The sequence below is a fragment of the Pelophylax lessonae genome (genome assembly GCF_965119305.1).
Source record: "Pelophylax lessonae genome assembly, chromosome: 3".
Taxonomy (NCBI): domain Eukaryota; kingdom Metazoa; phylum Chordata; class Amphibia; order Anura; family Ranidae; genus Pelophylax; species Pelophylax lessonae.
In genome coordinates this window covers 457,077,123-457,091,088 of record NC_138770.1, presented here as the reverse complement: position 1 = coordinate 457,091,088, position 13,966 = coordinate 457,077,123, and the positions used below count along the sequence as shown (strand labels likewise).

The following is a 13,966-nucleotide window of genomic DNA, read 5'->3' as shown; positions in this document are numbered from 1 at the left end:
GAAGCAAGGACCCTAGTCCTGAAGGCATGTCATGACCATCAATTGGAGGATAATTTCGGGGTACACAAGACCATTGAGCTCATTCAACTATCTTTTTGGTGGCCAGGCCTGAGTCAGGATTGTAAAGATTATGTTGGTTCCTGTACTACGTGGCTTCGCAAAAAGGAAAGTAATTTCAGAGCCTGGGACCTGCTAAAGCCGTTACCAATTACTGATTTACCCTGGAAGATGTTGTCCATGGACTTTATAGTGGACCTGCCTCCTGCTGAAGGATTCACATCTATCTTTGTAGTCATTGATCGATTAACTAAGATGTCGCATTTGTGCCTATGGTGGGTTCGCCTTCGGTCACAGACACGGCTCAGGCTTTTATTAAAGAAGTAGTGAGACTTTGCGGCCTGCCCTGAAGCATTGTGTCAGACAGAGGCATGCAATTCACCTCCAAATTCTGCAGAACCCTTTGCAAAGCTTTAAATAGTGATGTCTGCTTGTCCTCAGCCTACCACCCACAAAGCACTTATCAGACAGAGAGGACCAACCAGACCTTAGAGCAGTATCTTCAGTGTTTCTCCACCTTTTCACAGGTATCTCTGCTCCCCTTTGCTGAATTTGCCTACAATAACTCAGTGCACATGGCCGGCCACCAACCAAACCCCATTCTGGGCTAACTATGGCTTTCATCCATGCTTTTTTCCAGATTCTCTGCCAGAAACTGCTGTGCCCGCAGTACAAGATAGATTAACCTCCATCTCTAAGAATTAACAGACCTTGCAGGAGGCAATACAAAAGGCCCGGAATGACTATAAATGGAAATATGATAAGAAGAGAAGGGAGAACCCAGCCTTCAAGGTTGGTGACAGAGCCTGGCTGTCTACGGCCAACCTAAAACTCCCCTGTCCTTCTCATAAACTGGGACCAAGGTTCATCAGACCTTTTGTAATTAAAGGAATGATCAATCCTGTGGCTTTCAAACTTTCTCTTCCCCAATCTTACAATATCCACCCAGTCTTCCATGTGTCTCTTCTAAAACCTGCTGTTCCAGATCGTTTCCCAGGAAGAGAGGACCCACCGCCACCTCCAGTTACTATTGGCGAGTAAACCAAATTTGAGGTGGAAGAATACAGGACTGCAGAAAGCAAGGAAGACATATTCAGTATCTTGTTAAGTGGAAGGGATACCCACCTGAAGAAAATTCATGGGAGCCAGAGGAAAATATTCATGCCCCCAGGATACTGCAAGAATTCTTCAACAGAAACCCTGAGAAGGTGTCACATTTGGGCATACGGAGGCTGTCCATAAGGGGGGGCACTGTCGGGGAACTAGCCTGAGAATAGTCACTCACAGTCCTGGCACATTAGCCAATTCTCAACAAGGCCGTGCCCTCACGAATATGTGCACACGCATTGCAAATGCACTTTGCTAAGGCGAAGACGTGTGCACACTGGCGCACGGAATGGATGTCAGATCCCAGCACCCTCAGGCCTTTAAAAGGATGTCTGTGGCACATGGACATTGCTGACTGGTCTTCAGCTTCCTGTTCCTGTGTTTGCTGCTGCTTCTGATGTCAACTCGGTTTGCTCCTGGATTCCTCTTGTCTCGCTCCCAGCTCTGACCTTGGATTTTTCACGGATCTTCTCTTGTCATCTGCCCTGTGTATGACCCCAGCTTGCCTAACCACGACTTTGCTATCTGATCTGCTGACCACTGGCTTACTGACCTTTGCTTCTGTCCCCAACTACGCCTTCTGCTGTGCCTTGTCTGCTGTGATCCGCCTTGGTGCCCATCTGCTGTACCCAGCCTGCAATACGTACCTGTTGATCCTGCCTGCTGCACTTTCCATTACAAACTACTTCCAGCAGTGTGCAGTCTGCACCATCCTCAGTGCTCCAGGGTCCTAGTGCTCACCTCCTCTGGTGTTCACCTGCAGAGAGATCTCCCTACCATCAACCCTCATCTGGGTTACAGCTGGCAATCCCTGCTACTTTGGGCTTCATGCTTCCTGTTACCACCTTCAGGGACACCGAGCAGCATTTCGGCTTCAGGACCAGGTACGTGACACCATGCCTTTGGCACTAAGTCTGCTCATCCACTGTCCTACTTTCCAGTGTGAGTGGCTAATACTGGGGATCGGGCAGGGGATATGTAGTTAATGGCTAACAGGTTTGTTTGAAATCTAGAATACCAAGCAGGAGTCATGTGTTTTTCATCATTCTGCTCATTGCAGAATTGCATTCAATATAGGATGACATCATAGATCAGTAGTATTAGGGCAGTGGTATCTTGTGCGCTGCTTTACAAAATAGTTTGTTTTACACTGTTGTATTGCTTTATAAACCCTGCCTCATCATATACATACTTCCTTCGATCATGAAATGTATATGCTAACAAAATAAAATGCAATTGTCAGTATCAGTATGTATTGTATGTAGGCTTAAATGTTTTCTGTTCTTAAACATACAGGTTTATCCCAGAATCTCCGCGCTGGTTGCTAATACGCAAAAAGAAAGACAAGGCTGTGCGCATCATTAGTGACATTGCGAAGCACAATGGGAGATATCTTACTCCAAATTATTGCCAGGTAATCCATTTTCATTGGTTAAAGTAACTCTTCTGTCCTTGCTACAGGTTACATGAGGTCTGTGTGAAGCGTGACATGCAGCTAAACCCTCCTATCCTCTGTCACGAACCGGCAGGACTGATAGTGGATCCTCTGGACCAGAGAGGCGATGGCGTGGGTTGTACTAGAGGACCGGTTCTAAGCAGTTACTGGTCTTCACCAGAGCCCGCCGCAAGGCGGGATGGATTTGCTGCGGCGGTAACTACCAGGTCGTGTCCCCTAGTAACAACTCGATCTCTCTGGCAGCTGATATGGCGTGGTACACAGGGAGTAGGCAAGAGCGTAGTCGGACGTAGCAGAAGTCAGGGCAGGCGGCAGAGATTCAAAGGTGAGTAGTCGGTAGCAGCGGGTTCGGCAACAGGCAAAGCAAACAAACTCAGTAGGGAACGCTTTCTCAGAGGCACAAGGCACAAAGATCCGGCAGGAAGTTGTGGGAGGAGAAGGTATTTATGGGTAGTGCACAGGTGAAACCTAATTAAGTCAGCACTGCCTCTCACAACCCTTAACCCTTAATAACCAGTTTGGACCAAGCACCAATCACCTGTGCAGTGGTCCTTTAGATCTAAGAGTCCTGGTGCGTGCGCGCCCTAGAGAGCGGGGACGCACACGCCGAGACGCAGGAGCGCCGCCTGGGGACACACGCTGTGAGTGCTCCGAGGCCAGCAGGGGGCCCGGAGTGCTGAGCGTACCAGAACCCCCCCCCCCCTTTGGTCTTCCTCTCTTTTTGGTACCCAGGAACTCGCGGATGAGACTGCGGTCCAGGATGTTCTCCTCCGGCTCCCAAGATCTCTCCTCAGGGCCGCAGCCCTCCCAATCGACCAAAAAAAATCTTTTCCCCCGGATGACCTTGGTCGCTAGGACTTCTTTGACCGAAAAAATATCAGAGGTACCAGCGACAGGGGTGGGAGAAAGAAGTTTAGGAGAGAAGCGGTTAAAAATAGCAAGTTTGAGGAGAGAGACATGGAAAGAGTTATGGATTCGGAGAGAGGGAGGTAGATGGAGCTGGTAGGACACCGGATTAATGCAGCTCTTGATTTTAAAGGGACCCAAGTAACGAGGGCCCAACTTGTAACTTGGAACCTTAAATCTGATGAACTTCGAGGAGAGCCCTGCGACTTTTATCGGCCTGGAACTTCATACGGGCCGAGGCCTTGAGGAGGGCTGAGTGGGTCTCTCGCCAAATAGAAGAGAAGTCCTGAAGGAGGTCCTCTACAGCTGGTACAGAAGAGGGAGCAGAGGTCCGAGGCAGAGGTGGCAGAGAATGACGCCCATAGACCACAAAAAATGGGGACTTATTGGAGGCAGAAGATTGCTTGAAATTATAAGAAAACTCCGCCCAAGGGAGTAAATCCGACCAATCATCTTGACGGGAGGACACAAAATGGCGTAGATAATCTCCCAGAATCTGGTTCACCCGTTCTACTTGGCCATTGGACTGAGGGTAATACGAGGAAGAAAAGTCCAACTTGACTCCGAGCTGACCACAGAGAGCCCTCCAAAATCTGGATACGAACTGCACCCCACGGTCCGAGACGATCTGTCTGGGAAGGCCGTGAAGGCGGAAGATGTGTAGAAAAAACTGTTTGGCCAACTGAGGCACGGACGGAAGACCAGGCAGGGACACAAAGTGAGCCATCTTCGAAAATCGGTCCACCACGACCCAGATGACCGTCATACCATGGGAGGAGGGAAGATCAGTGATAAAGTCCATGGCGATGTGCGACCAAGGGGTCTCAGGAACAGGAAGAGGCAGAAGAAGACCCGCAGGTTTCTGACGAGGAGTTTTGTCACGAGCGCAGATCACACAGGACTGGACGAATTCTGTGACGTCTCTCTCCAGAGAGGGCCACCAATATCTTTGGGAAATTAACTGAAGAGATTTCTTAATTCCAGGATGACCGGCAAAAAGGGAAGCGTGGCCCCACTTGAGAATTTGTAACCGCTGACGAGGAGGAACGTAGGTCTTGAAGGGAGGAAGAAGACGCAGGTCCACAGGAGCAACCGAGATAAGACATTCCGGAGGGATAATGTGTTGAGGAGTGGGTATGTCGCCCACCACATCTGAAGAGCGAGAAAGGGCATCTGCCCTGATGTTCTTAGCAGCTGGGCAGAAATGAATCTGGAAATTGAAGCGGGCGAAGAAGATGGACCAACGGGCTTGGTGGGGATTTAGTCTTTGAGCTGACTGGAGGTAGGCTAGGTTCTTGTGGTCCGTAAAGATGATCACAGGGTGAGGAGCACCCTCGAGAAGATGTCTCCATTCCTCCAGGGCTAATTTAATTGCCAGCAGTTCTCTGTCCCCAATAGAGTAATTCTTCTCGGCGGAGGAAAAGGTTTTAGAGAAGAAGCCACAAGTTATGGTCTTGCCTCTGGATGACTTCTGAGTTAGCACAGCTCCGGCTCCCACTGAGAATGCATCCACTTCAAGATAGAATGGCTTGGAAGAATCTGGCCGGGACACAACAGGTGCAGAAGCAAAGGTGGCTTTCAGGGACTGGAAGGCCTCTTCAGCGTGAGGAGGCCAGGTTTTGGGATTAGCACCTTTTCTAGTCAAGGCCACAATGGGAGCCACCAGGGTGGAATAATGAGGAATAAATTGTCTGTAGTAGTTGGCGAAACCCAGGAACCTCTGTATGGCTCGGAGGCCAGAGGGGCGTGGCCAGTCGAGAACCGCTGAGAGCTTGGCAGGATCCATTTGAAGTCCTTGGGCAGAGATGATATACCCCAGGAAGGGCAAGGAGGAACGCTCAAACTGACACTTCTCAATCTTGGCATAGAGGCGATTACTCCTGAGACGGGTGAGTACTTGTTGGACATGGACTCGGTGTTGCTCCAAATTAGAGGAAAAGATAAGGATATCATCCAGGTATACTACTACACAAGTGTAAAGAAGGTCCCGGAAGATATCGTTAACGAACTCCTGGAAGACTGCAGGAGCATTACAGAGCCCAAAGGACATCACTAAGTATTCAAAATGGCCGTCCCTGGTGTTAAAAGCGGTCTTCTACTCGTCTCCCTTTCGAATGCGGATCAGGTTGTAGGCCCCGCGGAGATCCAGCTTGGTGAAAATCTTGGCTCCTCTGAGACGGTCAAACAGCTCAGAGATCAGAGGCAGAGGGTAATGGTTTTTAATGGTAATTTTATTGAGTCCTCTATAGTCAATGCAGGGGTGGAGAGAACCATCCTTTTTAGACACAAAGAAAAAACCGGCTCCAGCAGGGGAAGAAGACTTCCTAATAAACCCTCTCTGTAAGTTCTCACGTACATAGTCTGACATGGCCTGAGTCTCTGGAGGTGAGAGAGGATAAATTCTGCCCTGAGGTGGAGTAGAGCCAGGTAACAGGTCAATAGGACAATCATAAGGCCTGTGAGGAGGAAGAGTCTCAGCTTGCTTTTTACAGAAGACATCCGCAAAACTGTGGTAAGGCTTGGGGAGACCTGGTGGCGGAGGAACTAGCGGGTCCCCTTTGATAGGAGCAGGCTTGAGACACCGGTCAGAGCAGGAGGAACCCCAACGCAAAATCACACCGGTGGACCAATTCAGGACAGGACAATGACGCTGCAACCACGGTAGACCCAGCAGGAGTTCGGAAGAGCAAAAGGGAAGAACAAAAAATTCCAGAGTCTCTATGTGTAGCGCCCCAATGTCTATCCGCAGAGGCTGGGTACGGTATTGTACCGTAGCAGAGAGTCTCTCCCCGTTGACCGTAGAAATGAGGATCGGCTTGGGAAGGTGGCTGGATCAGCACGGTCCCACAACGGTGTAGCCCAGGCCAGGGCCCTCCCGGAGAGCAGACTGAGGATGAAGGCTACCTTGGCTCGCTCAGACGGAAACTGGTCAGACAGTAGCTCGAGGTGAAGAGAGCACTGAGACAGGAACCCTCAGCACAATTTAGGATCTCTGTCGTACTTGTCCGGCAGAGACAAGCGGATTCTGGACCCGGTGGCAACCACTGGTGTGGAAGGTGCAGCAGATGCTGACGGAGGAGCTGGCTGTTGCTGAGTTGGCAGGAGCTGCTGCAACATAGCGGCCAGCTGGGCCAACTGTTGACCTTGCTGGGCCACAATGGTAGTGAGGTCCTCTAGGCTTGGCAACGGAACATCAGCGGGATCCATGGCTGGATCTTACTGTCACGAACCGGCAGGACTGATAGTGGATCCTCTGGACCAGAGAGGCGATGGCGTGGGTTGTACTAGAGGACCGGTTCTAAGCAGTTACTGGTCTTCACCAGAGCCCGCCGCAAGGCGGGATAAATTTGCTGCGGCGGTAACTACCAGGTCGTGTCCCCTAGTAACAACTCGATCTCTCTGGCAGCTGATATGGCGTGGTACACAGGGAGTAGGCAAGAGCGTAGTCGGACGTAGCAGAGGTCAGGGCAGGCGGCAGAGATTCAAAGGCGAGTAGTCGGTAGCAGCGGGTTCGGCAACAGGCAAAGCAAACAAACTCAGTAGGGAACGCTTTCTCAGAGGCACAAGGCACAAAGATCCGGCAGGAAGTTGTGGGAGGAGAAGGTATCTATGGGTAGTGCACAGGTGAAACCTAATTAAGTCAGCACTGCCTCTCACAACCCTTAACCCTTAATAACCAGTTTGAACCAGGCACCAATCACCTGTGCACTGGTCCTTTAGATCTAAGAGTCCTGGTGCGTGCGTGCCCTATAGAGCGGGGACGCACACGCCGAGACGCAGGAGCGCCACCTGGAGACACACAGTGTAAGCGCCCCGAGGCCAGCAGGGGGCCCGGAGTGCTGAGCGTAACATCCTCCAATACACTAGACCCGTGGTGATCAGCTTAAAAATTAGGGGCCTCAAGCGGGGCACCTGACAATTCCAGAGGGCTGCACAGTAGCATTTCGTCAAGTTGGACAGCCAGTTCAAAATATATGGGCTATAATGCACCTCAGTGCCCAAGTTCTGCAGTGTATCGCAATCCAAACTAAAGAAGTTGGAGTAAAATAATCCCCAGCATTTGTAACAGTAATAGCCCCGAGCATTGGTGTCTGTGAGTGCAATAATAATCTGCAACATTGGTGTATGTGAGTGCAATAATAATCCCCAACATTGGTGTCTGTGAGTGCAATAATAATCTGCAACATTGGTGTCTGTGAGTGCAATAATAATCCCCTACATTGGTGTCTGTGTGTGCAATATTAATTTCCAACATTTGTGAGTGCAATAATAATCCCCAACATTGGTGTCTGTGTGTGCAATATTAATTTCCAACATTTGTGTCTGTGAGCGCAATAATAATCCCCAACATTAGTATTAGTGAGTGCATAACTCAATAGTGTCAGTGGATACACTAGTAACACCCAGCACTGGTGGCAACGAGTGCAATAATAACCCACAGCATTGGTTTTTGGATGCAACAAGAGCTGCCAGCAATGATAACAATGATAACTGCTAGCATTGGTGTCAGTGGATGCAATAACCTCCCAACACTAGTGTCAGTGGAAACAAAGGATAGTGTCAGTAGAGCATTATCGTTGTCAGTGTCATTAAGTTTTTATTTTTTAATGTATATTTTACCATTTTTAACTCTGTTTAGAAGGCTTTGGTAACATATCAGGGGTCTACACAGACCCCTGAAGTCTCACTTTTGAGACAGAGAAAGGGACTGAGAAAACTCACTCCTCAGTCCCTTTCTTTGTAGCCCCAGCTGCACTGCAGATGAATAAATAGGAGACAGAAGCTCCTATTCATTCATAATTGAAACACACTGTTCATTTAGATAAGGGGGGGGGGGGTGGTAAATGGTATATCCTTTACAGAGTGAAGCTTTACCTCAATTGCTAAGCTCTAGAGCCAGTGCCCTTGCAAAATGCAACTGCACTGGCAAAGGACAGTCTTTTTGCCTTTAGTAAATCAGCCCCACATATTCTTGGGATTAGATCTTTAACTATTCTAACTGCACAAATGAATCAAAAGACTTGTCACTTTTTGGTCCTTACATTGTAATTCTTAAGGGCCTATTAGCACCAGCCGGTATACAGTGATGTGCATGTAATGCACTCCCACATGCACGTGCATGGTCACAACTCTATATCAGAATTCTATGGCCAACACCATGCCCATGCCTGTGAGAAAGTTGTTTTACAGGAATTCCCTGACAGCAAGTGTCTATTACAATGCAAATTCATTACAAACTATTAAACAAAGGAGAAACCTTTTCCAAAAATCAGAACTTTAGGTAACTGAAAAATTGTATAAGAATGATGATTTCTTGTAAAACTGATTGTTGATTGAAAGTTACTATCAAAAGCCTAGAAGAGACTTTACAAGTATTGAATATTGAATTCCTGGCCATCTAGCTTGCGAAAATCCAATACTGAGATAGAATAGAAGACTTCACAACATCAACAAGGCTCATCAGGAAATCTTTAGATAGTTCAATTAGTAGGGTTCTACTAGAGAGAAGTTGTCTCCTCCACAGAGTACTGTGAGTTGGTTCTTACTGCTGCAGAGCAGACAAACAATTTTAGAGACACCCAGGTAATAACCTAAAGATTTTAGACAGTTAACATGATAAGAGTTAACCACCTAAAATGGGTCCACATCATACTACCCCTCTCCTTTTATTTTGGTTTTCCATGCTTTATCCTTTCTCTTCGCTTCTTGACTACGTGCTTCCCTAAATCCCCATCCCCATTTCTTTCGCTTCACCCATGTCCAGGAAAACTAACTAAATAACAAGATCAGACACGATAACTTTGCTTAAATAAAAAAACTAAAGATGATCTATAGTCACAGCGTACTCTTACATTTTTCCACTTTTTAGCACTGTAATAGCAATACAAACAAGTTTTTTTTACAATAAAACAAACGCTTACGTAAGAAAATCTTTCATTTTGTGATTGCTGCCTGTCTGCTGGCCTTTTTCCACAACTTCTGAATTCTCTACAGGCTTCTGTTCATTCGATTAGTTTGCTATCAATTTCTAAGGACTAAATACAGGTCCCTCTCAAAAAATTAGCATATTGTGATAAAGTTCATTATTTTCTGTAATGTACTGATAAACATTAGACTTTCATATATTTTAGATTCATTACACACAACTGAAGTAGTGCAAGCCTTTTATTGTTTTAATATTGATGATTTTGGCATACAGCTCATGAAAGAACAAAATTCCTATCTAAAAAATTAGCATATTTCATCCGACCAATAAAAAAAAAGTGTTTTTAATACAAAAAAAGTCAACCTTCAAATAATTATGTTCAGTTATGCACTCAATACTTGGTCGGGAATCCTTTTGCAGAAATGACTGCTTCAATGCAGCGTGGCATGGAGGCAATCAGCCTGTGGCACTGCTGAGGTGTTATGGAGGCCAAGGATGCTTCGATAGCTGCCTTGAGCTCATCCAGAGTGTTGGGTCTTGCATCTCTCAACTTTCTCTTCACAACATCCCACAGATTCTCTATGGGGTTCAGGTCAGGAGAGTTGGCAGGCCAATTGAACACAGTAATACCATGGTCAGTAAACCATTTACCAGTGGTTTTGGCACTGTGAGCAGGTGCCAGGTCGTGCTGAATAATGAAATCTTCATCTCCATAAAGCTTTTCAGCAGATGGAAGCATGAAGTGCTCCAAAATCTCCTGATAGCTAGCTGCATTGACCCTGCCCTTGATAAAACACAGTGGACCAACACCAGCAGCTGACATGGCACCCCAGACCATCACTGACTGTGGGTACTTGACACTGGACTTCAGGCATTTTGGCATTTCCCTCTCCCCAGTCTTCCTCCAGACTCTGGCACCTTGATTTCTGAATGACATGCAAAATTTGCTTTCATCCGAAAAAAGTACTTTGGACCACTGAGGAACAGTCCAGTGCTGCTTCTCTGTAGCCCAGGTCAGGCGCTTCCGCCACTGTTTCTGGTTCAAAAGTGGCTTGACCTGGGGAATGCGGCACCTGTAGCCCATTTCCTGCACACGCCTGTACACGGTGGCTCTAGATGTTTCTACTCCAGACTCAGTCCACTGCTTCCGCAGGTCCCCCAAGGTCTGGAATCGGTCCTTCTCCACAATCTTCCTCAGGGTCCGGTCACCTCTTCTCGTTGTGCAGCGTTTTCTGCCACACTTTTTCCTTCCCACAGACTTCCCACTGAGGTGCCTTGATACAGCACTCTGGGAACAGCCTATTCATTCAGAAATTTCTTTCTGTGTCTTACCCTCTTGCTTGAGGGTGTCAATGATGGTCTTCTGGACAGCAGTCAGGTCGGCAGTCTTACCCATGATTGCGGTTTTGAGTAATGAACCAGGCTGGGAGTTTTTAAAAGCTTCAGGAATCTTTTGCAGGTGTTTAGAGTTAATTAGTTGATTCAGATGATTAGGTTAATAGCTCGTTTAGAGAACCTTTTCATGATATGCTAATTTTTTGAGATAGGAATTTTGGGTTTTCATGAGCTGTATGCCAAAATCATCAATATTAAAACAAAAAAGGCTTGCACTACTTCAGTTGTGTGTAATGAATCTAAAATATATGACAGTCTAATGTTTATCAGTACATTACAGAAAATAATGAACTTTATCACAATATGCTAATTATTTGAGAGGGACCTGTATACCATGGTACTTACTGCCTGCAAGCAGTGACTCCTGTACTGACTTTTCCTACTGAAACTCCTCTCAGTACCTCTGTACAGTAGTTAGAAGGCAGGCCCTGTGAAATCCATAACACACCTAGTGAATGTTCAAAGGGTATAGTGAATGTGTCACATAAGTCATAAGTCAAATAATTGTGAGGTATTCTCCAAAATATGTTTTCAGATTTCAAAATCATTCAGATTAATAGAAGTAGGCTAGAAATAATTGAAATAAATAGGGAAACAAATATGATTTTACATTTTGACCATAGATGCACTTTTAAAAATAAAAACCAGCTCCTATGGCCTGGGGGATCTTGGGATAAAACCCCTATATCTGAAGGCATGCAAGTTTGGATTAATTTTATTGAAATTACTTGTTATGAGAAAGCAGCAACCATGCTTTTTACTAAAACTATTTTCAGTAGTAGTGTACTTTTTACTTTTTTTCTTATTTACAACTGCTATGTTTTTAAACTTTTTCAGATGTGACGGCTGCATCTGTTTTTTCTTTGGCTTTTTTCCCCTCTGTTTTCACCTGGTCATCTGGCCAGTAACACACCTGTGTAAGTGAGAGACAGAGCAGAATGAGAAAGACATTCCCAGGGCTTGAAGGAAATGATAAGCATAGGTCATACATGACAGGGTGGAAGGAAAACCAGGCAGTAGGGGATTAAATTAGTTGTTGGGATATGAGAGTTCAGGACTCTTACTTTACTGGCAGAGCAGACAATGTAATGGGGAGGAGCAGGAGAGAGAGTAGTTGAAGGGGAGGAGTGAAGGGGCTTCACTTGCAGACTGGAGATCATAGGAGAAACGTCCCTCCCGCCCGCCCTGGTGATGCTGTTTTCTGTTGTTCTGCTAAGGAGGTTGGACGTTGGCGGTTGGGGTACTTGACGAGAGTCCAAAACATGGTGTCAAACGATAAAATGGTGGGACCCATCTCAGGTATGGAGTCCTAAGGTTGGTCTGGTTCAGTCTAGACCTACCGCGTAGTAAAGGGTGGTAGGGGTCTGTGGTCAGTTAGGATAGTCCTCGAGGCGGTGTTTTGGCAGCTGGGGACAGAACCTAACTTAATGGTACAGCAGACCCCAAAGTTGTGGAAGATGGTATCGTCAAGGATCTGCAACCATTCTTTGATCTGGATTGGTTTGCTGTTTTATGTTATTTATGGTTTTGTTTAATAAAAGGCCGAACCGGCCATTTAATCCCAACTTTTATTGTTATTTATAGGTAAAGGGGGTGGTGTTGGGTACTGATCCTGGCAATATGGTTAAACAGGTGGGATCTGAACTACCTTAGTAGTGTTACATGTATTAGCAGATTTAGAACCACTAACAAATTGAATCCAAACTCCAGCTCACACTTTATAAGCAATTACAGCAAATGTTATTTTTTTCCCTTTTTGGTATAATGGTTTTGCATGAATAAATAAAAGCTGACCATTTTAATTAGGGATGCACCGAAATGAAATTCTTGGCCGAAGCCGAAGCCGAATAATAATAAAATGCTTGGCCGAAGGCCGAATACCGAACGCGGTGTTTCGCATTTTTTAACATAAAATATGCCCATTAGCGTGCCCCTTAACATAAAATATGCCCATCAGAGTGCCCCTTAACATAAAATATGCTCATCAGAGCCCCTTAACATAAAATATGCTCATCAGCATGTCCCTTAGCATAAAATAAGGGGCACGCTGATGGGCTCATTTTATGTTAGGGGGCACTCTGATGGGCACATTTTATGTTAGGGGGCACTCTGATGGGCACATTTTATGTCAGGGGGCACGCTGATGGGCACATTTTATGTTAGGGGGCACTCTGATGGGCAAAACAAAACATTTAAATCAGCATTGCTCTTAACATAAAATATGCCCATTAGCGTGCCCCTTAAAATGAAATATGCCCATCAGAGTGCCCCTTAACATAAAATATGCTCATCAGCATGTCCCTTAGCATAAAATAAGGGGCACGCTGATGGCCACATTTTATGTCAAGGGGCACTTTATAGGGCACTGTGGCAACAACATATGGCAGTCTGCACACTAATGCTTGTGCAGCTGCCAGCAACTGTATTCTTCTCTCCCAAATGTGCTCAGCTGCACATCACATACCTCTATAACTGCAGCCAGAGCCAAATGCCGCGAACAGGGGGGGCGGGGCGTGGACCAAGTGTGAAGGAGCCGCCAGTCAGGAGCAGGGGGCGGGACGCGCGCGTGACGTCACACCCCCCTACGCGGCCGGACAGGACACCAGCGGGAAGGGAGCCGCGAGCCGCGGTCAGGGCGGAAGCTACAGAGAATGCATACATATCAGAGGGTTACTGCAGAGGACATAATAGAGAACCGCGAGCCGCAATGAGGTGAGAGACATTGTTCGGCTTAAATTATTCGGCCTTTTGATTTATTCGGCCGAACACCGAAAGTGCCATTTTCCCTATTTTCGGCCGAATAATGTTCGGCCGCCGATTATTCGGTGCATCCCTAATTTTAATCACCCTTGCCAGTGTTAAGTCTTTTGACTCATCTGTGTAAACTGATACATTCGGCTGGAGAATGTGCTGTGCAAAAAACAGACTTGCTGGCTGGATTACCAAATGCAAATAGAAACCTAAATAAGGAAATTAATACAGCCATCATATCTCAGAATTGGTAAGCAGCAATATAGTGTTTGATTTTGGGTTTAATATTGCTTTAATATCTTCACAATTTCACAAATGTACAGAGCCTTCAAATCATGATACAAAAGAAAGTGGAGAGCCTCCTGAGA

At 46.4% G+C, this 13,966-nt stretch overlaps 1 protein-coding gene across 4 annotated transcripts in view; it reads left to right on the top strand.

Annotated features, from left to right (window-relative positions):
* The window catches only part of SLC22A3 (solute carrier family 22 member 3), a 364,734-nt gene that overhangs the window by 302,216 nt on the left and 48,552 nt on the right, over window positions 1-13,966 (top strand). For all 4 annotated transcript variants that reach the window (XM_082251588.1, XM_082251587.1, XM_082251585.1 and 1 more), the window contains exon 5: window positions 2,461-2,578. In XM_082251588.1, coding sequence (XP_082107714.1) covers window positions 2,461-2,578 — 118 coding nt within the window. The remainder of the gene's footprint in view (window positions 1-2,460; window positions 2,579-13,966) is intronic.